The sequence below is a fragment of the Neopsephotus bourkii genome, unplaced genomic scaffold (assembly GCF_033783945.1).
Source record: "Neopsephotus bourkii isolate Nb327-2 ecotype Australia unplaced genomic scaffold, CSIRO-AGI_Nbou_v1 NB_1350, whole genome shotgun sequence".
Lineage (NCBI taxonomy): Eukaryota > Metazoa > Chordata > Aves > Psittaciformes > Psittacidae > Neopsephotus > Neopsephotus bourkii.
Window position 1 is genome coordinate 2,911,259 of NW_026901829.1, and position 26,057 is coordinate 2,937,315.

Consider the following 26,057-nt stretch of genomic DNA (forward strand, 5'->3'; position numbering starts at 1 on the left):
ACCTAAGCGGGGCCTACAAGAGAGCAGGAGAGGGACTTTTACAAGGGTAGTGATAGGATAAGGGGGAATGGCTTTAAACTGAAAGGGGAGATTCAGATATTAGAAAGAAGCTCTTTACTATGGTAGTGGTGAGACACTGGCACAGGTTACCCAAAGAAGCTGTGGCTGTCCTGGAATTTCAAAGCCAGGTTGGATGGGGCTTGGAGCAACCTGCTCTAGTGGGAGGTGGCCCTGCCTATGGTAGGAGGATTGTAACTGTTCCTTCCCAACCCAAAACATTCTATGATTCTGTGAATGTCCCCACTGAGAGGCAAGTGCCACTGCAGATCATTTCTCAAACAGTGTGACTAACAGTTTATGACCCTATCTCATCAGGCTCTTGTTTATCTTATGTGTCGCCCTTTAAGTCTTATGTTTCACCCCAGCTGTTCATGTTTTAACATTTAAGGGCTTTGGGACTACTGTGCCTGATACTGTAGCGGTGAAGGTCACTAAGCTGACTTTACTATTAGACGGGTTTCATTTTTATACCAAACGTGATGAGGAAGAGTCACAGTGAAGTGTGTTGACAGGATCAGCTTTAAATGTTGTATGTATTGAATGACTTTGCTTTCAGTTGGGTGTCTCAGTGCATGTGGGACTGGAAATCTCATTAGAGTATATAAAGTGATAAATTTTTGCAGTGCCAGCTGTGCTCTTGGAGCCCGATATTGTCCCTCATATGAATACACAGAGTATAGCTGCATGTTCATTAGGAGGTTGTCCTACAACTGTGTCTAGAGCCCACTAACAACAAACATACACTACCCTCAACACTTCTCTGAGTGGTCAGTAATAGCCTTAAAGTGCCATTTTATATAAAATTAAAACTTTATTTTTTTAATTATTTTTTTCTGGTTGGTTAACACCCCCCCACCCCCCCGAATTAGTTATTAACATTTAAACTTTTTAATCACTCAGATGAACTGGGTCAAATATGCTGGTGAAATGGTCTGCAACTGTCAGAATTATTTTGTAAAACCTTGATGAAACAGGCTAGTTGGCTAAAATCATTACAGGAAAAGAAAACAAACCACTTTTTGTTGCCTCAGATGCCTTGTGATTTACCAAACTGCTATTGTTGCAGTTAGTGAATGTGTCCAAATGCCATGAGTCATTGAAATAACATGGAAAATACATTATTTTTTACCAAAAAGTATTTTAGAAATAATTATTGTCTATATACAGGTATAAAAAAAAGATGGCACATATGCCAGTCATGTTTCACATTTACTTGAAATTTTGCATACAATATTTTACAGTCAGTAACACGATAGAAAACAAACCAACGCTTACTCAAGAAAATGAAGGACACGTGGTCCCATAACTGGATATAAGAGAGAGAAAACCTCTCAGATAATGTAAAATAAGCAAGCAATAGAAAGCTACCTCTCTACAGCTGGGTTAACTCAAAATGCAGATCTAAAAGCAAAAATATATGTTAAAGAACAAGTTTTCTTTGGTAAAGTTTCCTAGGTGCTGGGGAAGCTGTCTTTCTGCATGTGTGCTTCCACCATGCTAGGGCTGAGTGCCTAGAAACATTCCCTAAAAGGGAAGCAGTGGTGTTCCCCAGTTCATCTGACCTGAGCCCACTTGCTAGCTATGCTTTCAGCACGCTGATGGGAATGAATCAACATGACACACAGCATCTTTGGGCGCTTACATTTAAAGATACAGCCACTGAGGGAGGCGATAATGATGTTTGTTCCTTATTTAATCTCCTTACATTTAGAGTACTCTCCCAGGAGATGGAAGATTTGGGTGCTGTGTCCTCCTACGTCAGGGGATTGGTGTCAGCATTCCCTTCATTCCAGACAAGTGGCCAGAAAATGAGGCTGAAGACCATGCTGTGATAGGGAAGTGGTGCAGCTGGATCTGAGCAAGAATAATTAAGCTTCAGTTGTGAAACATGAATCCTTATCGAAAGCACCTTCCCACCTGTTCAAAGTAGTTTCTCAGTCTGTAGTAGGAGTAGAATGTTAGGCACATACTTCTTTCAGCAATTAGAACAGCTCATAGGTTGCTGGATGTTGTAGGTCTAGCTTGCAGCATCCAAGTCCCTTCCACACCTAGGGCAGGGAGCTTAGGTAATCTGCTGAAGGGATTTGGTATTACCTTAAGAACTCAATACCTGAAGCCTAAATGAAATAATGCACTTCAGTGCTCTGGGTCTTTTCATTTCTCTGAGTAGCAGTTTATGGGTGACTAGACGGGCATAAAGAAATGACAAAAGCAAAAAAGTTTGTACTAGTCCCATTAGCTCTGCATTCTATCTGTGGATTACAGGATACTAATTGGAGAGCAACCTTGTTTATCTCTGTAGACCATTAGATGTGAGATCACTGGCTAACAAAGCAATTGTCTGTCATTATTTAATTAAGGAATAGTGCATGCATGGACACAACTGCACATATGGGAAACTTGTCCAGGAGGTACGATAGCCTATCATCATGGTCAATGACCATCTGCTTAACCAGAAAGCAAGAAATGACTGACCGGATGAATGGAAGACAAGAACATGACTTTTTACTTTGCAGGAAGTTCTCCCATTTGAAAAAAAGAATATATATTCAAAGTAAAGATTTAAAAAAAATCCAATCAAATTTTCTGCAAAACTGGCTTCATTGCTTTGTAATACAAAATAAATTGTTTAGATGTTGAATATCTGAGTGTTACACACTTGTGATGCTAAAAGTGATAAATGTTTGAACTGGAACAATTTAAAAATAAACATTGTAAATAATCACTAGGGGAGTCTAAAACAGAGGGAGTGCTAATGGTTATTTTACCTAAAATGAAATTCAGTGGAGCTAGTGATTTGTTGTGAAACATGCTCCTTTAAATGAGTTACCTTTTTCAGTGACAGAATAAAGTATTCTGGGGAAAAGTTCTGAAGCTTTCTACGGCTTGCTAAGTGGTGGGTAATGCTTATTGAAAGGACTTGCATTCATTGTTGAAGCTCTAAATTACCTTCAGCCACATAGGAAACATTTTTTTTTCCTCTCAGAAAAGCTGTGTGAAATATATATGATCAATGCAGAAGTGTGGTCAATAAAGTGAATAAAATGTGAAGATGGCTAAGGTTAAATGTAAGGCACATGAACCTGGCTCTGAGAGAACCCATAATTTCTGCGGAATTCTGCTGTGGTTACATCACTTGGTACTCCAAATCTCAGAATTTTTATTTTGCACGTAGCACCTGACTTTTAGAAGGCATATGAATAGGCATCTGCTGTCAGGCAGCAACTGGAAGGTGAGGGACCTTCAATTTAACAATATAAATGATGGAATATGTAGCTGTGTTTTGTACAGCAACAAGTGCTGTATTCACATCATTTTAGCTTTACTTTTAGGTTTCCAAAAGGCTTTCAGACATTGATTGTTCTCTTCCCTAAGGTACAACTTCAGTTAGTTTTTGTTTTGGTTCCCTTGGGGAACAGCCAACCTAAGATTTTGCAAGTGAGGAAGCAATGTTTGAATGGTTACCAATGATGTAGAGAGTAATTGCCAAATTATGATTTAAAAGGTGTCATGCTCAAAAATCTTCTTGAGTGGCAGTGGGTCTTAGGAATGTGAATCTAGAGAAACTTTTCCCAGAAGCTGTGAATGTGTAGCATTTACAGGACTTTTTAGAGCAGTGCTTTTCATGGCAAACACAGCAGGTTACACATTTGGGAAAAGAAGACCAAGAAGTCCCGACTTGTACTTCCTCAGCTGTAACAAATGCAGCCACAGTATATATAACTAAAGCCCTAAATAAATGATGCACTTAATTAAAGACAAAAACAAGCCTATTGAAAGTGGAGGGAAATGATGAGCTATTTCTTATTGTACATGATCTCTGTATACAATAGAACATGTGCTAAAGTGTTTTGTGATTGACTGGTGTTTTATTTGTTCCTGACAAAAATAGGAAGACAAGGAGCCTAGTGAGCAGGAACAGGGTTTTTTCCAAACAGGCAGGCTGCAGCTTGGAAAGACACTATCACTTGCTGATTTAAGTGAAACAGAGCTCAGCAGGGACCATCACTGAGCCTGTGTCACCCTCTCTTTTGGGCCTGCACAGCTGTTCACACAGCCAGTCAGTGAACCATTTTGGGGAACTGATCTGGCAGAAGAAACCAACATCTTTGCTGGGGGGAGGAGTTCAGGGTGTAGTTCAGGTTGGTCTCTGAAGCAGCCCTGCTGGGGAGGAAAACATGCAAACAGGGGTAACCTTGCTGAGGGGATCAAGCATCTGAAGGCAGAGGTCGTGCAATGCATTGCCAAATGTTTAACACCCAAATCCTGCAATATTAAAAGGCGAGGAGCAACTAAGGGGGAATATGATAGGCTTCTGGAAAAATACATATAGCTATGCCTTATGCTATTTAAGATATTAAAAGTACATTAAGGTACATTGCCCAACTTGTAACTGACCATAAAAGCAACAGGAAGGTATAAAAAAAAAAAAAAAAAAAATTCAGCTCTTGAGACTTGTAAGCAAATGTCATCATGCAGCCTCTGATCACTTCCCTTTCTGTGCACTAGTACCATCAAGAAGACTAGAAGGAAGATAGTTGCAGCTCTGGAAGTGTGACAGCTAAAGGATCACTAGCAACAGGAGCTCAGAAATGTAAGCCTGTGGGCTCTTTGTTAACGGAGCATGTCTCAGAAATAATACTTGCAGGTACTGCTCTGTAAGAGTTTACATGATACAACAGAAGTGGGAAAAAAGCAAGTCTCCTATATGGTTCTTTTTGTGCTGTACCAGTGCAGGTGTGACAGCTTTTAGATTTGAGTTGTCATGTGGAATTCTTTGCTAGGTTCGAACAAAACTCATCTGGGCTCCAGTCAAGGGGAGTTGAAGGCTGAAAAGGAAGGAAGGGTGAAACGAAGTAATTTCTCCTGAAACAGTAGTTTCTTACAGTATTACAGGATCTAAGGAATACTAATACAACCAAGTTACGAGTTCTTTCTCAATTGTAGACCTGTCAAAATCATGTTTTCTGATGAGGTACAAATTCCAGTCTTGTGCTCAGTGTACTTCATATAGAGCTTGTGCTGCAAATGGAACACAAAACTGTGTTCTGTCTAGTTTCCAGCAACACCATATGTACAACAGAATCCTAATTTGCATGGCTATGGTTCAGATTATGTCAGGATTTCAATGATGAGTCCCTGTCTCGGGAGTGGATTGCTCAGCTTTTTTTTTTATTTTAAAGAAAGTGAGTAAGGGGAAGTGAGGAAGCCCTTAAGTGGTTTTTTTTTTTTTTTTTTTTTTTTTTTTTTTGGGGGGTGGGGGGAGGAGGAGGGTGGGGTGGAGGAAGAACAGAGTTTAATGCAAGATAATACTTTGTCATCCTATCCTGATTTGAAATGAACAAAGAGTAAAATTTCTTTCCAACACCTTTTTGGACACACTCTATCAGTCAGGGAAGCTATTTTATCAAGTTAAATGAAACAAAGAGGACTTGAAAAAATAAATGCAAGATGAATGTATGATTTTTTAAATGCTGCATTGAAGCAAATATTATCAAACAATGTGAACAATGAGTAGCTTTGATGAAAATTATCTACACACAAATAGTGCAGCATACGTAAAGAACACAGCATAGAAGATGTAAAATTGTATGAGAAAGAGCATGACTCTGTACTGGAAGAGGACAAGAGGAACTGGCCTAGCATGCCAGCACAGCAGCCCTACAGAAAAGTTTTCCTTAAAATCCCCCAAACTGCTCCTGTTACCTTTCTTACACATAGCCATCAGTCTGAGCAATTTCTTCCCTTATCCCCAGAGTAGTAATTTGCAAGCCATTTCTCATCTCACTATATTATCTGAATAGTTTCTTGTCTTTAGCATGATAAATTATTTGGGAACATTAATTTTAAAATCCACCTTGTATACTGCAGCATAGAAGGCACAAAGCATTAAAACTGATACAATCTAAGAGCAACAAGGGCAAATATTGATCAAATTGCACAGAAGCTGCAGTGGAATAAGGCAGTGTTTGTAGGCTCCTACAAGCTGTGCTCCTGTTGTACTTTAAGCCCAAGCTCTTCCAGTGATGTTATTACTCGATAATCTCAGGTTTAAAAAAATTCATACTCTGCTGTGGGGCGAGGGGGGAACTGAATTACAGAGTTGTAAATGCTCAGGCTCTGTGTGACGAACGAGCAGTAGTCACAATTCATTTGGTTGCATTAGGCTCCCAGCGCACCGGTTTTAGGTACTTGGACCCATCAGAATCTGCAGCTCCCCTCAGCTCTCCCTGCAGCCCAAGCTTCACTCGTTGGAGACATGTACCTGAGGTGAAGTTTCCACGTACCGTGCAGGCACTCAAAAGCTGGGGTGGGCTCCTCGGCTGCCGTTCACCTACTGTTGTCCTAACGCAGTCTGGGCGGCCCAGCGTCCCCGTGGTTCTACCGGGCTGGCTTTCCCCTGCCTATGCCGATGCCCAAAGTCGAGTCTTTTCCTTCCCTGCCCTTTACTCTACAGAGCGGAGTAATGGAGTGGCAATTGCTTTCCTCATACCCTTTACCTGCGATGCCAAAATTCAGTGTGGCTGGCCGAGACCTGAAACCCTCCCTGCACTTCAATCAGCAGTGAAACAGTTAAGGACGTTCCCGTTTAAGCTGAATGTCGAATGCCATCACCTCCCGGCTCACCCAGCTAAGCCTAAACGGGGAGGGGAAGATGCACAACTTCAAGCGCCGTTTGGTGCCGAGGTTTGTGGCCGACACGAGCAGCCAGCGCTGGAACTGCCCAACAGTTTCCTACAGACCCCGAGAAGCGCCGGGTGCTTGCCGCCAAGGCACGCCAGTGGCTGTCAGACCGCAGGGCTCGACACCCTCGCCCGCACGGCAGGGGAAAAGCCCGCAGCTGGCCCCCAGCGGGACCGAGGCGCTCTGGGTTTCGCTGCTCCCCCAGCCAGGCCGTGGCTCTCCCGGGCGGCCGCTGCAGAACGGGAGAAACTCCGCTTCCCAGCGGGTCGCAGCGCGGAGAGCTGCCCCTTCGAGAGGCGGAGGAGCACTTATACCCAGAGGAGGACGCGGGGTGCTTCTCAGCGGCTCGGGGCGGCCCAAGGGTCCGGGCTGCTCCCGATTGGGCCACAGCCAGGCCGGCGCTATCCCGCCAAGATGGAGGCGGCCGGTGCAAATACGGCGGGAACGGGCAGCGGGGGACCTGCGGCCTGTGGGAGAGGGGGACGGCTGTGGCTGCGGCGGGGGGGCTCAGCCCGGGGCAGGTGCGCGGGGCGGCGCCGCCGGGGAACCTCTGCCGAGCGGTGGCGGTGGCCGAGCCGAGGGCGGGGCTGGCGGCAAGCTCGGCGCTCCGGGCACGCTGGGCGGTGGCAGGGGCGGCCGCACTGGGAGTGACAGCGGGGCCTGAGCGGAGCCGCGCTGCCCGATGCCGGCCGCCCTCCCGCCCGCTTGGCGGTGACTCCGGCTCCCCCTCCTGCCCCTCCTTCTCCACCGCCTCCCGCTCTCCTCGCCCAGCTCGGGCCCGGCCCAGCCGCTGCTGCACGGCGCCGCCGCCGCCCGCCGAGCCCGGGGCGCAGCTGGGAGCCGTGTGGGGGCCATGACGGTGGAACAGAACGTGCTGCAGCCCGGCGGCGCCGCCAAGGTGAGACACTGCCACGGCCCTGCGCTGCCTGCCCGCTGCGCCAGGGCCCGGCCTGGGAGCCGACTGCGCGCCCCTTGCAGCGTCTCTGCCCGCCGGCCTCACCGGGCCTGGCCCATGCCCTCTTCCAGATCTGGGGCCACTTCTTTCTTACGGGGCCCCCGCACCCGGTCCCCGCCCCGCCGGCAACTTTTTCCCCCTGCAGCGTGGCTGCAGCCTCCCCATCCCTCGCCGCCTCCCTGCCCTGCGGGAAGGTTCTGTCGGCCGGGGGTATGGTGTATGGTGGGGCGGCCTTCCCCGCTCCGCGGCCTCTCCCGGTCCCCGCCGCCTCAGCCCCGGGCTGAGGCTGGGGTGACCTCGAAGCCACCGCGGGGGCGCGGCCGTATAGCGGCGGCTTCCGCCACCCCGGCCCCGGGTCGGATCAGCTCTGAACTAGGCTTGGTCTTCACCCCTTCTGTGTCCTGACGCTCCCCGGGCGGGCGGGCGGTCAGCCCCAGGCTGGGACGGCGGCGCTAGGGCCCCGGGCAGGCCTTTTCCACTTAGAGAGGTGCCAGGTAGGGTAGCAGGACGGAGGGAGGAGGGGTGTGTGGTGGCGGCGGCGGCGGCGGTGGTGGTGGTGGTGGTGGTGGTGATGGTGGTACTGGCCGTACTGGCGGTACTGGCTGAGCCCCAGGCACGGTGTCTGCCGTGGGCCGCGAGGTAGATGCTGCACATGCACGGCGTGACCCTGGTGCGCCGGCATCCGTGCCTGCGAAAGGTGAACGCTATTTCTAGCGAGTGACACACGGCTCTCCTCCACGCTCTCCTGCTGGGTGAAGGAGTGCTGGGTTTACGGACTCGTATTAACTGGGGTCGTGAAATGGGATTCAGTGAATGGCAGCGTTTGTGAATCTTCCTCTGAGCACGAGGAGTTGCTGGAAAATGTTTCTCCGTCTTTTTTTTAGGACACCTTCTAAAGCTCTTTCTTACTTAAAGTGAACTGAACTGGCAAGAGAAAAAGAAACCTAAAGCTAAATCACCACACTTTTAAAATTATCTTTTATTTTTTAAAAGTAGCTGTTGCTGATTATTGCAACTGTTCTGGTTAGTAGTATTACTGCCTCTTCTTCCCTATATATATTTTTTAATGACCTGTGATGCTTTTACAAGAGGACAAAAGTAAATGTGCTTTGGTATAGTCAGTGCTGAATCTAAATGGCTCCAGCTGTAAGTGCGGACAGTGGGAATGCAGTGATTAAGGTATTATAATTGGTTAAAGTGGCACAACTTATGTTCAAGAAGCTCATTTGGAGGAAGAGGCATGTCTCACCAAGCTGCTATCCTAGTTCGAAGTAGCTAGCACTGATTGAGGCCTTTTCATCAGGAAGGCAGTGGTTGAACACTTACTTTGTCCCCTGGTTCCTCAGTCGGTTTTTTCAGTTGGGGTGTGCTGGCAGGTGGAGTAGCAGAGTTTTGTTGCCAAGTCCCATGTTATCTGTGTGTCTTCTGTGTTTAACAACTTTATTTGTTGCTGTGCACCTGTCAGCTCTAGTAAGCAGTGTTACCTTTTACAAAACCTGTTGAAGATTTACTTAAATATCCCTTAATGATCACAACAGATACTCTGTTATTTAATACTTGGTAGACGCTGGTCAGAGCTGCCTGTTGCACTTTCTGTCAATAATCTCGAAGAGGAAATTGTTACCATTTTAGCTAAACTGCTACTTGCAGGTCAGTAGTTCAGCATTACTTTAGTTTCAAACTGAGGATACGCCTAAAGGGTGGTTGGAGATTGTGTTAGTTCACCTAATAATCCACACTGCAGTGAAAAAGAAAATTAGCAACAACTCTAAACTTGTAATTGGCATCTATGGATGATGGTTACTTGTCTGTGTGTCTAGAGAAACTGTATAAAACAACAAGACCTTTTTCAAGGAAGGGATTTTCTTTTTTATTTCTTCTGTTGAATCATCTTATTATGATATCTGGAACTCCTTGTTGCCTATTTTATCCATAGTTGCGTTTGGGGAGGGAGGAGGGGTAGGGGGAGGTGAGAGAGGAAAGGAGGCCAATCTTGAGAATGTTTCGCAAAACAAAATATTATCTGACTCCAAAGTGCCTAATGAGACTAATAAATAGCTAACTAGATGACAGACTTTAGCATTGTTTGGCTTATTTGCATGTAAGAAGAAAAATTGTCAAGGTAGATTGACTGATGCGTGGTTGAAAGGTGGGTTGGTTACCATACTGTCATCTTCCCTCAAAAGGAGAAAATCCCGTGCTCCACAAATAATGAGTTTGTTCTGGAGACCTCAAAGTTTGTTATGATTGTTTTCTGTTAGTGTGAAGAAACCACATACAAGCAGAAATATATTGGATTTCCAAGAGATGCTTGAGTCATCAGCATACCTTATGCAGAACTACGGTTCCCAACATTGTTCATCAGATGTTTTCTTTACTGTCATACAGGAAGTATGTGTCAAACTTGGAGTTGTAGGTTTGTATTAATAAATGCTCCAACTACAAACAGCCCTTTTCCCACTGAAGCTATCTTTAGTTCATTGTGTAGTTAAAGCATCTGTTTTGGGTCACAAGATATTTTTTATGTTTACTGGTCATCTTGGCTCCTAGATAAAACTTACAATTTATCTCCTAGAGCAAATAATTAATCATGTTTCTGTCATTGCTCACAGGTCTTGTGTGCTGCTCTAATGTCATTAGGCGTCTCTAGGTTATCAGTGATATTTGTATTAAGACTAAGGCATGTGAATAAAAGTAAATGTCCTGCGAAGTTAACCAAAATAGTTGCTCATTTTGTTCTGTCTGTATTTCTGTCCAGTAAAACCCTTTTTGTCAGGCATTTTTCTGCGGAAGAGCTAATGCATGTATGTTGCAGGGTTCCTTGGGGGCAGCTTGCCCTGGTGCACCCGGATGTCAATTTTCCTCCCAGAGGAAAAATGTCCCAGGCTGGCCGTTGTACTGCACAGACCCTTCCCTTGGCCCATGTCCCTTCCTTTCTGGTTTTGGCAACATGGGTTGGGGTGGATGCTGATTTTACTAGTAATTGGAAGAAGTGATGGAGAGAGGTCATACATGTTTCGGCAATGTCTCAGTTCTAATAATTACCATGATGGTCATCTTGGAACAGCAGATGGAAGAAGCTGGGTTTTAAAAGGTGATGCTTAGCTGGCCTCTCAGCAGTGTGTATTATCAAGTTCTGCTGCTTCTGGAAAGAGACAGGCCAAGTATTGGTTGATACGTCAATTTAAAGGCTGGTTTATCTATTTTGATTTCCCACACCCACTGTTATTGCAGACCTGTGATTCGGCAGCATATTGGCAGTGTAATCACAGGAGCAGTAGAATAAAGTTAGGTGTGTCAGCTCAGCTTTTTGGTGTTTTTTTTTTTTTTTTTTGGTGTGTGTGTTTTTTGTGTTTTGTTTGTTTGTTTTGTTTTGTTTAAAGCAGCACAAACCTTCACAAATATTTACCACTTGAAATAATACCTGCCTTAAAGCAGGGTCTAACACTGCTTACTTCTCCCTTGCTCTTTTTCAGGGTAGTAAGGAGAAAATTGTACTAGCTCACGTGTGTGCTTCTGCTCTGCTTATACCATGCATTTGAGGTGTTTTAGTACTGAAAGATTTAGCTAATGTGGTACTTACTGCTTACTGAAAGCAATAGCCGCTGCTTAATACTGTGGTAGTTGTTCATATAAAATGTGATAGTCATATGTCTCCAACAGTTGAAATAGGGATGTTGATGCAGAGCTGAATGGCAGGAGGTGATCACAAAGGATACCTACTGAGGACTTGGTATACAAGGAAGATATTTTGGGAGTTGTGCTCATTTTTTTTTTTTTTTTTTTTTTTTTTAAATCTCCATAGGTGGCAACCTTCTAAGGGTGCAGCCTTTGAAATCTTTGTGCTTCAGTCAGTTGAGTTCAGGGTTGCCTGACTGACCATTTGTCTGGTGGAATCGGGAGGCTTCAGGCTCCTGCTCTCATTGCATAGCCAGAGCCTCTTTTGCCTGTGAGCAGCATGCAGGTGTCATCCTGTACCTGAGAACTGCACTCTGGTTCGTCTAATGAGGATGGGTTACATATCTCCGTGAACGGGCTGTCTGTGTTTGAAACGTATGACAGGCAGGTGAGCTTGAATATGGGATGACCTGGTTCTGCTGGTATGGTTATTGAAAGCTTTATTAAGTCTTTTGTCCAGGATGGGCAGAATAACCAGACTGATTTACTGAAAGTGTTTGCACCAGCCACTGAGTAATTTGCAAGATTATTTGAAGTGCTATGGAGTTATTGAGATATTCACATCTTGTAAAGTATTAAAAAAAAGAGTTCATAAAAGGAGTTTGTATTACTTCTAGTTACGCTTTCTGCATAGATTCTTGTCTGTGTTTTCTGAAAGGTAGAGTAAGGTGCAAAGGTCAGGGATTCAGAGTAATTTTGAAAGCCCTTATCAGACTGGTATGCTGAATGCTTCCGGTTTTGTGAGTGTTCTGATGGGTTTTGCTGGGAGGGTGGAGGTGTGGTTAAGTTTGGTCGTAGGTGGTTTTTTTGGGGAGGGGCTGTTTCGATATGCAGTCCTGCTGAATCGTGGATTTTTTTATCGGTATGATATGAATATGCACCTTTCCAAAACCTTTAATAGCAATTTAAAGCCTGTTGCATTCTAGCAGACCTTTGAAAAAACTTCAGTAATTATTCCTATTGTGGTAGCAGGAGTTGACAACTGTAGTACAACCATGAGCATCTGTCTGAAACAATGTATTTAAGTATCTTTTTGGTTCACACCTTAAAATACCGCTTCAGAATGTGAAAATGTAAAGTTTATACATTTTCCTGTTAACCTTTTGTAGTACTACTTCTTAAGAAAAAAACCCCATTTTTTTAGGATAACCCTGTATCTACAGAAGCAGTCACAGAAGATGACAAACCCCATCAGCTTCATTAAAGGGACAAAACCATGTCTCAAAATAGAAAATATTTCACGTTTTTAGGAATGCTTTGTTAAAGACAAGTGGGAAGATAATTGCTTTTCTTGCACTCTTATGCCTGAAAAGACAGGTGAAGGTAGGAAGCAGCATCAGTAGTCCTGTGAATTTAGTTGGCATTCATGAACTTCTCTAACTGAAGGGGAATGATAGAATGAAGTATGTGATTTCTGTTCTGGTTTTGGTTTAATCTTTTTTTTTCATCTGGCTGAGGAATCTCCCCATGTGTCAACAGTCTGATTATTCAGTCAGCAAGGAGCTGGCTACATAATTTCAGTGCTGTGAGTGGTTGGGCTGAGGGAAGTGCTGGATGCGGGTGGGGTGCAGTAGCCAAATTGTCAAATCAGCCCAGTGCCCGGACCTGCTTGGAGGCTGCCTTTTCAGGCTGGGCCGAGATCTTTGCAGAGGTGTCTGGGAGGTTTCTAGCCCTCATACATCATCTGTGTCAGGAATTGTTTGGGGTGCTGCATCAGTCACCCCATCCCAGCTGTTGCTGGCAGTGCCAGTGATGGGGGGATTATCGAGGTGCCCACATGCTTGTAGAGTTCCTTAATGTTTTATTTCTCTTTGCTTGCTGTAGTGAAACTGCTGATTTGCAATTCCCAGCTGGACATCTGGCAAAAGCTAAGAGTCAAATGTGACATTCTTGATAGTCCTTAGCATAAAAGGTAAACAAAAAGCTTAAGGGCTGTGTCTTCACTTACATGTTTTCATGTAGGAATGAATTCCTTTAAAGGTCTGACTTTCTGGTTTTGTGTGTTTGGTTTTCTTTATTACTGACTTCTTGTACTTCTGATGGAACAGAGCTCTTAAAATTCTCTGTGTGTGTTGCCAGGACGTGGACTGAGACAGGAAAGTCTTTTCTGCTTTCACTGATTAGGAAAGCTGCGTATGTGGGAGCAGCTTTCCTGGGAAATGAAAGTATCCTGAGTGCTTTCACTTTCTTATTCTTCTGTCATAACCAGTGTGATTACGTAAGAGTGGGGAAGATTGTGTTGGTTCTCAGTGAAGGTTTGCATTGTGTGTATTACCAGTGTAATGATGTTTTGGTCTTTAGCAGCAGATACGCACTTGTAATTTCAGCTTCTCACCAGGGGGCTGTTGACTTGTGTGTGGGGTAGCAGTGTAGCATCATAATCTAAATAGCAAGCCAGAGTAATGTAGGAGAGGCTGTTGTGACAATGTATTTCTGAATGATTTTATGAGTTCAGGGTAGACTTCAGTCTGTTTTTCCCCACCTTAGGAAATAAAGACCACTTCTGTTTGCTGGTGATTGCACTTCAACAGTTGGGGTGCTGTTAAAGAAGTCTACATCTGCAAGAGTAGAAGATATTTGACTGGAGTGAATGTCAGGTCGGTTTCACCTGCTAGGTGAAACTAATATAACTTGCATGTAACTTTTGCCAGAGAGCAAAGTGTGCAGTAAGTGAGGTGGTAACTCCACGTGTTCACTTGGGGGCTGTGAAATGTGCCAAGTTCTGGTTTATGGGTGGTCAAGTATAATTAATAGGGAAAAGCTAGTACCGTGAGTCACAATAGTTGCATGTAAAACTATGTAAAGTTGAGACTTAGGGTGAATTCTTCATATTTTTTATTATTGAAAAAAAAAGGGGGAGAAAATACAGTGACAAAATAGTATAAAGCTGTGAGGCTGAAGTGAAGATGGGGTGGTGAGATGGTTTACTGCTGAACAGGATAGCGGGCTCATGGCTTGCATGATGGTACAAACTCAGGGCTTCATGCGGAGTAAAAGGAAATACTTTTTCCTGTTTCCTGCATCGGGTTGGCAAATGGCATCTCTTGCTGGTTTTTGAAAACCCTTGTAGCTCATAATTTGGCAACACAACCTTCTGAACGGTGGCTTGTCAGATTTTTGAATGTTTACTTACATTAACACTGTGCTGAATATGAATGTTGTCAGAAGCTGTATTGTGCCAGCATACCTCAGCCAAGATTGCAGGTAGAATGGACAGCAGCTGTACCATGGTTGAGTACAGTCACCATCTAAAATGTAGCATTTTTTTACAGTATTAAAATATGTGCACTCTCATTTTACTGCAGGCTTTAGATCTCTTTACCATGAGGTTTCTTTAGGACTTCAAAACTTGGAATAAACTAAGAGTTCTACAGACCATTAACAGAACATTTCTTTTAGAATCATCTTGTCCATAGCACCTTTCAGTTCTATATTACTATCCCAGTTTTCAGAAGTGAATAAAGGGAATGTAAGCCTCTCTTGTTGCTGCAATGGGTTACACCTCCCTGGACGGATATTCTGGGCAAGTATGCTGGTCTGTGCGCTGGAGTAGGTACAGTGTTGTGCTGCCTTCTGCTGATAGCTGCAGGGCTGTGCTTTCTGGGAGAGGGGTGGATTTAACATCCTGAACAACATAGTAGTTTTCCTGGTGAATGTGGTGCAGAATCTGTGGGTTTAGGCTTTAACATGAATGAGATGTTAAATAATGTTTTGAGTCAGTGTTGAGATTCTGCTGAAGTGCTGTGAAGGAATAATTGGATCCTAAGATGGTGTCAAGGACAGATTGATTCAAAATGTCGTGAGTAGGACATTGTGATAACTTAAGTGGTCCAATGCAGGCTTTGTGAGGTCTTGCCTGTTTAATTATAGACTGGTTTTGCATGTATTTAGTAACATCATCAGTTTCAAGCATTTGAAAATCACAGTGAAATTATTTAATCTGCTTAGACTCTTGCATTTTAAGAAGGCACTGATTTATTTGTTTTCCAGTTAGGTTTCACAGTTTTCATTCTTTTGAAAATGTTTTTGCCTACATGCTTTTGCTTTTCTTTGCCATAATGGATGAAATTCAGGAGCATGTTGAAAACAGTGAGCAAGAGAGTTTTCCTAAAACCTGATGTTACCTGATGATGGGTCTTTAACAGAAACAGCACTGTTGTGAGAAGTGGCAACACTGAGTGCCCAAGGTTTTAATGTAACTCTCTGAAGCCAAAATATTGTAGAGATGGAATCTAGAGAACAGATGATGTGGCTGGAGTGCAAGTAGGTTAACTTTGGCAACATCACCTGACGCAGATTTATGTATGTAAAACCTTTTTTTTTTTTTTTTTTTTTTTAAGGCAGCAGAAATACCAGTATGCAAATTCTAATAGTTTTTATTCTGAGAAGCACAGCTTTGACTTGATGTTTTTGTTTATGGTAGGTTTCTGAATTACTTTAGCTGGTGGATTCTTGCTGGAAAAAATTATACCCTACGCAACATTTCTTCTGAAATGTTTCTGCTCTCTGCTAATTGGCAACAGTCAAGCTTATCAAAGTTTAGGTGTCAAGCAAATGCAAATTGTGCTTAGAATATCCTTGAGTAAAGCTTTTTTAGCCATCAGGTGAAAGCATATTTTTAAGCTTTACAGTAAGCATATGTAGACAGAATAGTCATAGTATTTAATAAAAGCTTTTCAGGGAGGCATTAATGTTTTCAAGGCATGATCCATAGCTATTTAAATTTAGTTGACATGTATCTTACCTTGGTCTAGGCAGAATTCATTGAAATTAATGCACATGGAATAATGGCATTGTATGCCTCTGTAGTTCCTTGCTACCACTGATGTGTCATTTCACTCCCATAGTCCAGAGGGCTCCTTTTAATAAAAGCAGGGTGTTTACTTGACATTAGGGTCTAAGTCCAAGATACAAAAGTTTCGGATCATGAGTTGTGTAGTTATATTTAATGCCATCTATTACTTCTGGTGAATGCTAGGCTTGAGTTTGTGATAGCTATTCTCACAGTTGTATGACTTCAAGAAAAGCCAAATACCTGTGCTGAAAACTCCTATTCTTATTCTTAGACAAAAAATTACTCTAAATTTCAGTAAAAAAAAAAAAAAAGAAGTTGAATTTAGTTGGGGTTCTACTGGGATTAAGCCAGAAAAAAAAATGCTGTGTGGAAATTGAAAATAGTATTCATTTACATTCAGGTGAACACTTTGAGGGTGCTTTAAAGTAAACAGCTAGAAAAGGCTGGGTATACACAGGCACGTGGCATTCTTCATCTTCTTCAGAAGAGGAGGAGATGGTGAGAACAGACTCCTACTCCACTTCCCTCTTCTGTTTGGTTTCATTTTATTCCTCTGAAAGTTAACTGCTTCAAAACGGAAATTTCTCCTGGGACTGTGGGTGTTGGAAATGTACCTTAAAAAAAAAAAAAAAATAAAACCACTTTTCAAAGTACATAGGTATAAATGGCGTGGTTAGAGGACTGAATACTGTGTACTTCGTTGTATCCCAGAAATCTTAGGTTATGACTGAGAAAGCATTCCTGTGTTTTGCAGATTTTAACTTTTGCTTTGTTTTGGTACAGAATCATGGGAAAATATGTAAGAGAAAGCTTTTAAGCTTGTAAATATGTTTTTTAAATTTTTTTAGTTTCTTCTTAAACTAAATGGTTTTTGGGCAGCTTTGCTTGCAGAGTTATTTCCTCTCTTCGTATTACCTACTTGCCCATTTGTCAGCTGCTTTTCTTCAAACTCTGCTTCTGTCTCTCATGTAACTTCTCACCTATTTGAGGACCATGCCATTTTCATTTAGAGACTTTACTGTTTTGTTTCCTTACATTAGAGCTTTTTAATTATTTGGTGGTAGTAATTGGCAAGCTTTTTTAATTCAGACACCTAAGCTTATAACTCTCTCTTGTCTGGGTTGTTTTTTTTTTTTTTTGTTTGGTTTTTTTTGTTGTTGTTGTTGGTTTTTTTTGTTTTTTTTTTTTTTTTTTTTCTTAATGAGGCACTAGAATTACGTCCTCTCTCTCTCACTGTATTCCTTTACTTGTTTGGAAACTAAAAAATAACCAGTGTCTTACTGGCAGCTTTTAAAAGTTCCTTCTAGTCCTGCATGTGTTTTGTGGGACTTGATGCTGAAAGCCACAGAGCATCTCTTGTGACAGTCCTGGCTGGACTCAGATTTGCTATAGATACACCATCCTGGAGATGTTCAAAGCCAGGCTGGATGTGGTTCTGGGCAACCTGATCTTGTTGAAGGTGTCCCTGCTTGTTGCAGGAGTTTTGGACTAAATGATTGTTAAAGGTCCCTTCCAACCCAAACTATTCTGAGGTAATTGTCCCTTCATCTGAAGCTGACTGGGCTGTTTCTTTAGGTATAGTCTTCTGGTCCACTGGGTAACCTCTGGTAAAGATTGGCAGATTTCTGCATCATCACCAGTTGCAGCTCTTACTAACTTGGTATGTTGCCTTGAAGCTTTTTCTGTGGGTGACTTACAGATGACTGGTAAATGTACCACCTACTTCCCAGTGCTCAGTGAAGGTACGTATGCAGTATACAGACTCTGGTGCTTTAATACAGACCAGGGAAGGAGTTTGCAACTGCCTGCTGTCCCCAGCAAAGATGCCAAATACTCTGTTCCTTTGTGACCTTACTGAGTAGAAAAGGGTTGAAGAATTTGCTCTTTGAATTTATTATCTCTATTGGATGGGGAATGTGTTGGCATAGTACTGCTGCTAGGAAAACAGCACAGAATTTAAAATTTTTGTTTCAAATTATTTTTCAGAAATGTAAACTGCTTAGAGGAGTCTTTCATACCCCTTTTACTCAGGTCAGCCTACGGAGTTTCAGCTAGTGAAGGATGGTGGAAAGTTACCAGTGGTGATAAGACCACCACTGAGACAAGGAAGACAGGACTGAATTATAACAAATTGGGATCATAAACTAAAGTTGTTGTAAGTTTCTTGAGACCGTGTCCTAACATGTTAGAATATAACACATTCAGTTTTCTGTGGCAGCTGAGGCAAATGTGTGTTTCAGTGTAAAGTAATTAAAAAATCATTAAAACCAAACCAAACCGAAAAAAACCAAACCCAAAACCCAAATAAACAAACTTGAAACAAACAACCCAAACTAACAAAACACTGCAAACAGAGATTCTCAATGTTATGTTTTTTTTTTTCTCCTTGAAAGAAAGCAGCCTAGAAAATGTCAGGTTGCCTTTGTGGAGTGCACTGCTGAATTTATAATTGAATTTCTTCAGTTGTGAGGTTGTAAAATTATATGCTGATCATTGGTATAAATCACAACACATCCTTAAATACTTTAATGTCACTGCTGTGTTTGAGGCTCATTTTAATTCTAATGTCATCTGCATCCGTTATGGTTATTACCTAATGCACGTGAAAGCTGCTCGCTGACCTTCACAGGCCAGCAGCCTGTGGTGTTGCAGCAGCCTTTCTGCTGGGATGCAGCACGTGCCACTGGCTTCCTGGCATTTCACCCAGAAAAGGCTGGAACTGCTGTCAGAAACCTGTCACCTTGCAGGCAACCTGTTAATACTGCCCCAAATCTTAGCTGATTCATGTCATCTGTAGGCTCATTCTTTGCAGAGAACTAACAATGTATGTCTCTTCATAGGACTTGGTTTTAGATGATTACTAGGGGTAGGATAAGCTGTTAAATAGTTTTACTGAATGCTGTAAATAATGGTGTATAACTTTTCTGATGGAATTTCCTCTTGTAATGCACCTTGGATTAAAAGTTGGGGTGGGGGTGACTGTAAGACCTCACTGCAGTGGGGTGGAGGTGCTCCCCTCTGTTGCTGTTCCGCAGCCTCCTGTGTTGTTTCAGCCTAATTTCTTCTGGTCCGTGGAGTGGGCAGCAGCAGGCAGCACTGTTGGGAGCTGTGTGCGAGCAGGATGGAGAGCTGGGGTGCTGCTGAGGCTGTTGGGGGGCCCTGGGGTTGGTGGCCTCGTGTTGTTGGGGCTGTTGCTGAGAGACAGGAGGGCCGGCTTGCCTGCGTACATGCATACTCTGATCACAGGGCCTGTTTCCTTAGGAAATCGGGTTAGTAATTGCTTTTTTCAATCTGACTAAACGGAAAAGCCTTTATTGAAAGGCTTTCTGTTACTGTATTTTTTTTTCCCCCTCCTATTCAAAGCAGACGGGTGAGGTCTTTGCCCAGATGTGTCGCTGCTGTTGAATACTCTGCATAATACAGACCTGTCTTATAAAGTGCAATTTAACTTTTATTTAGGATTTCTTTTTTATAGGATTGCTGTACTATTCTAAACTTTGTGTGGAAAAATTTGTTTATGAAATCCAACCTGGTACTGCTTACCTAGGGCATATGGGGGAGTTGTTCAACATGAGCTGGTACCTCTGATACCTATGCTATTAACAGTTAGTGTAAATGAAATCTTTTTGTTTGTGAGTACCTAAACCAGGGAGTAAAGAAGAGCATATGGAATTTCAGCTTTTGCAGGCTCAGACACTCATTTGATGGTGTGCATCTTTGTATGAGTGTGCATTCATTTGTATGGTGTGCAGCTTTGACCAACAGGAAACAACCAGGAGCATCAGATCCATTACTGTATGAATTTTATATTAATCTTTTTTTTTGGAGTAAGTTTTCTACAGTAGTGCCTAAGTAGGTCAAGGACTGCAGAAGGCTTTTTCCCCCTTCAGTTTCTTTCATATGATAAAACCAGGATTAAAATAAAGGCAGTGAAACAATTCCCTCTCAGGAGGCTGCAGCTCCACAACAGTTTAATGTAGTGGAATTAGGTGCAGCCTTAGTCTTGTCCTCTCCCTTGTCCCACCCCTGGCTCCTGCGAAGTCAGCAGGAAATTAATTAAAACCAGAGAGCATCTTTCTGATGGTTTATTGAGAGCCTGGTCTGGCTTGCCAGGGGTTCATGTAAGTGGCAGTGCTGGCTCAAAGGGAGGAGTGGCTCGTGGCCAGAGCAGGCTGTATGTGGCAATAACAGCCTCTAGACTGGGCAGCTCTGGCAGCAGCTACAGCCAGGGAAGGACAGCTGACTGATCAGAAGCAGCCTGTGGTCTGACAGCCCCTTTGAACTTCATTGTTTGCAGGCATTGCAGAGGCTGGGATCCCACCAACCTGAGGACACTTGCAGCTTACAGAGTTGGTCTGCTTGTTCATAGAGTTCCTGTTATAATGACACTGAGGAGAATGAAGGGGCTAGCTTGATATTGTTTGTTTTTGTTTTAGGAGTTCTGTATTATGCAGAGCAGGATGAGATTATCATGATGGCTATTTGGAAAAAACAAAACCCTAAACAAATAAATCCACCACCACTCCCCCCAGTAAATAAACACTTGAATGGGCTAGCAGGGCTGCCCTCTCAATTTGACAGTTGGCAAATAATAAATGGGTGATGAAAGGACTGTGAAGAGCCTCAAACTTGAGGCAGAACAGCTTTTGTTTGGTGTGATGAGTTAAACTGGTTGGGATGCAAAAGAAAAAAAAATCTTGGAAACTAAAATGTAGGTCTTTGCAGTATTGTTTTAGACTTCAGAAAGACAAGATGTCATGAAAGGCATTCCAAAGGACATTTTTAATAGCTGCTACAGTAAAATAATGATACCCTGGGCAATAGACTTTCCTGTGAGGAGAAAGCTTGTGCCTTGGTGATACTACCCGGGCAGACACTGTAAAATACAGTATTTAGGCATGATGGTAAATGTATAAAAACAGAAGAAAAAACAAAGTAGCCAAGAGTGATTGGAAAGTATGTGTGTATATTTATGTTTGTGTGCGCACACACAGCTGTCTGTCTCTTGTCCTCGAGCTTTCTTCTCCTTGCTATTTGTATCACGTCACCTATCATTAAGTCCAATGGCTTTAATTTGCTGTGGCTTGTGCATAATGTTGACAGCTCTCTGGATATTGGAGTATGAATGTGTTGAGGTGGGACTGGGTTGTGGACCGAGGCTGGTGCATGCCACTGCTGCATGGCACTGTCCAGCTGTTGTCTACGGGTGGGCTCTTGGAGGAATCCTTCTGAATTTTAAGTGTAGTTTATAGATAATGTGTGCTGGTGCTTTGAAAGATCCCCCTCGCTGCCACCAATAACCAGTCACGCATCAGATTTGGATCAGAGCAGAGAGATTTTTGCTAATTACTGTCACAGTTATTGGAGTGTGCATGAATTGAAAGGGATTTTTGGTGAAGCAGATTTTCCTGTGGCTGTTCAAGTGCATACAACCTGAAGCTTAACTTACATCTAGTTAAATGAAACTAAAGATCTCACTGGTTTTACTGTAGTTAATTAATTTTTAGAGCTGCTGTCATTACTATTGGGAACTTCGCTATTGTGCTGAGCAGGGTGTAAGAAACCATGACGGTAGTTTAAAACACACAGACCTCAGAAGTCTCAGTAATTTTACATTTCTGACACCTCTTATGTTTTCACTAAGTACAAAGGCTGCTCTCCTTTCTTGATTGTCAGCCTACCACTGAAGCTCGTTTAAGAGTGGTTGTCAGTAAGAGCTAGAAATGTGAAACTAAGCAATTTTTTACATGCTCCTTCACTCAAGCAACACTGTTCATGAATCAGTTCATGGAGTAATTTTAAGACAGAGCTTCAGTTACTTTTATGTTGTTTGTTCCTCTTTTGGTTTGGAGGGTTGGTTTTAAGCCATGTTGCTTTGATGGAAATGACAAGATTGTTGATCCAGTTCATGCTTCTTTGTCATAGATCACACCATTTATTATTCTTGTAAGTTAGTTTATATGGCTTTATGGCCTCGTTAGTGTCTGTTCTTGGTTTGTCTTTATAATGGCTACTCATCTTGCCTTCAGCTACTGTTTCCTTCTTTTGTTGTTGGTGGTGGTGTGTTGTTGTTGGTTTTTTTCTTTTCTCCACTGGGGAAAACTAAATCTCTTGGTACTGTAAACTGAGTATGGTTGGTTGTACTCCAGGTAATAGACCTGCAAGGCAGCTGAGTTGGAGTCCAGGGCTGAGTTTCAGTGCTTTTTTGGCCTGAGGGAAAACGAGACAAGATCCACTAAATGAGTTCAAGGAAGTGCATTTCTGTTCCTTTCTGAATGTTCTCCATACTATTATATGTACTTAGTGGTGCCTTTTCCAACTTTGGCACCCCAGATTTTTAGCACCCTGAAATTTGCTTAGGAAGATCCATATAATAAGGTGATGCTTCCCTCTTGCTTTATTCTTCCCACCCTCTCCCACCCCAAGCTGTGTAAGAAATCTGGCTTCAGTGTCTCATTCCTTCTCTGTGTTGTTTATGTGGGGTTTGCCTTATATTTACTGTCAGTAACTACAAACCAGACTCCTCAAACCTCGCTTTACAATCTCAAATCTCTCTTTACAATTTCAAAAAAGTGTAAAAGTAGCTTGAATTAAAATAAATGCGTTATATGTTGAGAGTACATGAGACTCAGCCACATGGGAGGCTCAGAATAGTGAGCGTTTACATGAATGCATGCTCTCGTGTTGTGTAGAATCCTTAGTATTAAATCTTGAAAGTCATTGAGAAGTCACTTGTTAAAGCATTTTCAGTTGAAGCAGTACAGCTTTGCTATTGTTCATAGAAATGTAGTGAGAGTATTCTGAATGTTGTCTTATGATTAATACAGTTATATAATACTGTGATTAAGTAGGATCCTTTCGTTTTTTAGGGAGGACTGTATGTTTGCAAGTAATGCACTCTGTCCTTTTCTGCATTTTATTTGGTCCAGGCTGTGGTTGACTGAAGGTTACAGCCATATGCTGTGCCCTTTTGCTTCCCTGAAGGAAGTTTGCTCTCAGTCCAGTTGCAGATAAGTGATTACCCACTTTGCCCAAGCTGCTGCTGTAATTGGCAGGTTTTGGAAGTCTGTGCAGAACAGTCCTGGGCTGAAAATCCGTGGTCTTGGTGCTTGTCCTCTCTCCCCACTGGTGAATTTTGTCCAAGCCAAAGCTGAGATGCATTTTGCATTTGTATGTGTATAAAAAACTGTCTTTATCTACTTTCATAGAGAATATGATGTCATGCAAGAGGTTTCCTTTTCCATGACAGAGCAAAAGGAAACCTAGTTAGCACATAACAGGCAAGGGAACCTAACTCTGCTGTGCTTTAAGAGGTGCTGTAATAATCATAGAATGGTTTGGGTTGGAAGGGACATTGAAGACCACCCAGTTCCAACCTCACTAGACCAGGTTGCTCAAAGCCCCATCCAGCCTGGCCTTGAGCATTTCCAGGATGGGACATCCACAGCTTTTCTGGGTAACTTGTGCCAGTGTCTCACCTCCCTCACAGTTAAAAAATTCTTCCTAATGTCTAATCTAAATCTACCCTCTTTTAGTTTAAAGCTGTTTCCCCCTTGTCCTGTCACTACGTGCCCTTGTAAAAAGTCCCTCTCAAATTTCTTATCAGCCCCCTCTAGGTACTGCAGTGCTGCTTGAAGGTCTCCCTGGAGTCTTCTCTTTCTCCAGGTTGAACAGCCACAACTCACTCAGCTTGCCTTCACAGGAGAGGTGCTCCAGCCCTGAGATCATCTTTGTGGCTCTTCTCTGGACTTGCTTGAGTAGGTCCATGTCCCTGTTGTTTTGGTGGCCCCAGAACTGGACATAGTACTGCAGGTGGGGTCTCATGGGAGCAGAGTAGAGGGGGAGAATCACCTCCCTTGACCTGCTGGTCATTATCTTTTTGATGCAGTCCAAATACAGTTGGCTTTATGGCTGCGAGTGCACACTGTTGGGTCATGTTCAGTTTCTCACCAGTCAACACTCTCAAGTCCTTCTCCATGGGATTGCTCTCAGTCCGTTCTCTACCCAGCCTGTATGTGTGCTTGGGATTGCTCTGATCCAGGTGCAGGACCTTGTGCTTGGCCTTGTTGAACTTCATGGTGTTTGCACTGTCCCGCCTCTTGAGCCTGTCCAGGTCCTTCTGGATGGCATCCCTTCCCTCCAGTATGTTGACTGCACCACACAGTTTAATGTTGTTGGCAAGCTTGCTGAGGGTGCACTCAATGCCACTGTCCATGTTGCCAACAAACATGTTGAACAGCACCAGTCCCAGTACCGTCTCCTGAGGAACAGCATTTGTCACTGATTTCCACTTGGACTTTGAGCCACTGAGTCTGACTATCCAGACAATTCCTTGTCCGCTGAGTAGTCCACCTGTCAAATCCATGTCTCTCCAGTTTAGAGACAAGGATGTTGTGTGAGACAGGGTCAAATGCCTTGCATAAGTCCAGGTAGATGACATCTGTTGTTCTTCCTTAATCTGCCAGTGCCGTAGCCCCATCATAGAAAGCCACCAAATTTGTTAGGCACATTTTGCCCTTAGTGCAGCCATGTTGGCTGTCACTGATCACCCCCTTATTGTCTATGTGTCTTATCATGGTTTCCTGGAGGATCTACTCCATGGTCTTTCTGGGAACTGAGGTGAGACTGACTGGTCTGTAGTTCCCCAGGTCTTCCTGTTTTCCCTTTTTTAAAATGGGGGTTATGTTTCCCCTTTTCCATGAAGTGTGAACTTCACCAGACTGCCAAGACTTCTCAAATATGATTGATAGTGGCTTGGCCACTTCATCTGCCGGTTTCCTCAGGACCTGCGGGTGCATCTCATCAGGTCCCATGGACTCATGCACCATCAGGTTCCTTAGACCATCTGGAACCTGATCTTCTCTTGCACGAGGTACCTTAAAACCAGTGCAGAGATTTATCTTGGTCTTTGCAGTAGCAGAATACTGCTTTAAAAAATATATGTATACATATACCCAGTTTTTCATTTACATATTTATATATATATGTTTATTTTGCACACCAGAGAGAAAAATCTTGATGGCAGAGATGCTAAAAGCCTTCTGGAGTTTACTGTTTTCTCTGTATTTCAACTTAGTATCTTCATGGAAGGAGTTTGTTTTTATTTGCGTATTTGGAACTTGACCAACAGTTTATCTAGAAGATGGCTAATGTATCTGTGTTGCTGGAAGCCATAATGCTCAGCAGTGTATGTGGGCTTTTTAACTCTTCCTGGGAGATATGATTAATGTGGCAGAAAATGACATTTACAGTAGTAATTGAGGTTCTTTAGCTTGCTTGTCCTTTGTATGTTGGTTTGTTTGTAGCAGAAGCATAAAGATTTTATTTATAGAGGATTATCTTGTTCTAATTTCTGTGATCTTCTCATGAGAGCAAAATCATATGAAGAAACCAGCTTACTAGTTGCTTGTCTCCAGGTGGTACCATTAGCATGTTACATTAAAATTGTCTTTAATATAAAATATTTTATGCAATGTCATTTGGGTTTTCCTCCAACAAATAGCTCTTACAAACTGATGTTGCACGGGAAAGTAAAGTAAGTGGGTTTCATATGGAGGGACAGAGTCAAGATGCTGTTCTCAGCAGTTGCGTTCCCCCTTCCCCTTTCTTTTTGCCTCTGGTACAAGTATTCAGCCCTTGGGAAGAAAGGGATTCCCATAGTTCAATTTAATTATGTACTATTTAAATGAAGTGCATAGTGAGGCAGTAGGCCCTGTTTTCTTTTGATAGTGTTTGGACCATCTCATTTATTACTAATTGTACAATGTTTTCTGTTCTTGGAAGCTGAAAAAGGTTGTTTTCTAAGGTGGAAAGTGCTTGTGTTGCAAATACAGATATTTGGATATGCCATGAATAAAGCAAAAGATTACGTGTATTTCTTTAGAA

The 26,057-nt window shown here is 42.9% G+C and overlaps 1 protein-coding gene across 2 annotated transcripts in view; it reads left to right on the forward strand.

Moving 5' to 3' along the window:
* The first annotated feature begins 7,384 nt into the window (after positions 1 to 7,384).
* The window catches only part of USP25 (ubiquitin specific peptidase 25), a 93,305-nt gene continuing 74,632 nt past the window's right edge, over positions 7,385 to 26,057 (forward strand). The window contains exon 1 of one of the 2 annotated variants that reach the window (XM_061366701.1): positions 7,385 to 7,642. In XM_061366701.1, coding sequence (XP_061222685.1) covers positions 7,598 to 7,642 — 45 coding nt within the window. In that variant the 5' untranslated portion in view covers positions 7,385 to 7,597. The remainder of the gene's footprint in view (positions 7,643 to 26,057) is intronic. The other variant, XM_061366702.1, reaches the window with a different exon arrangement.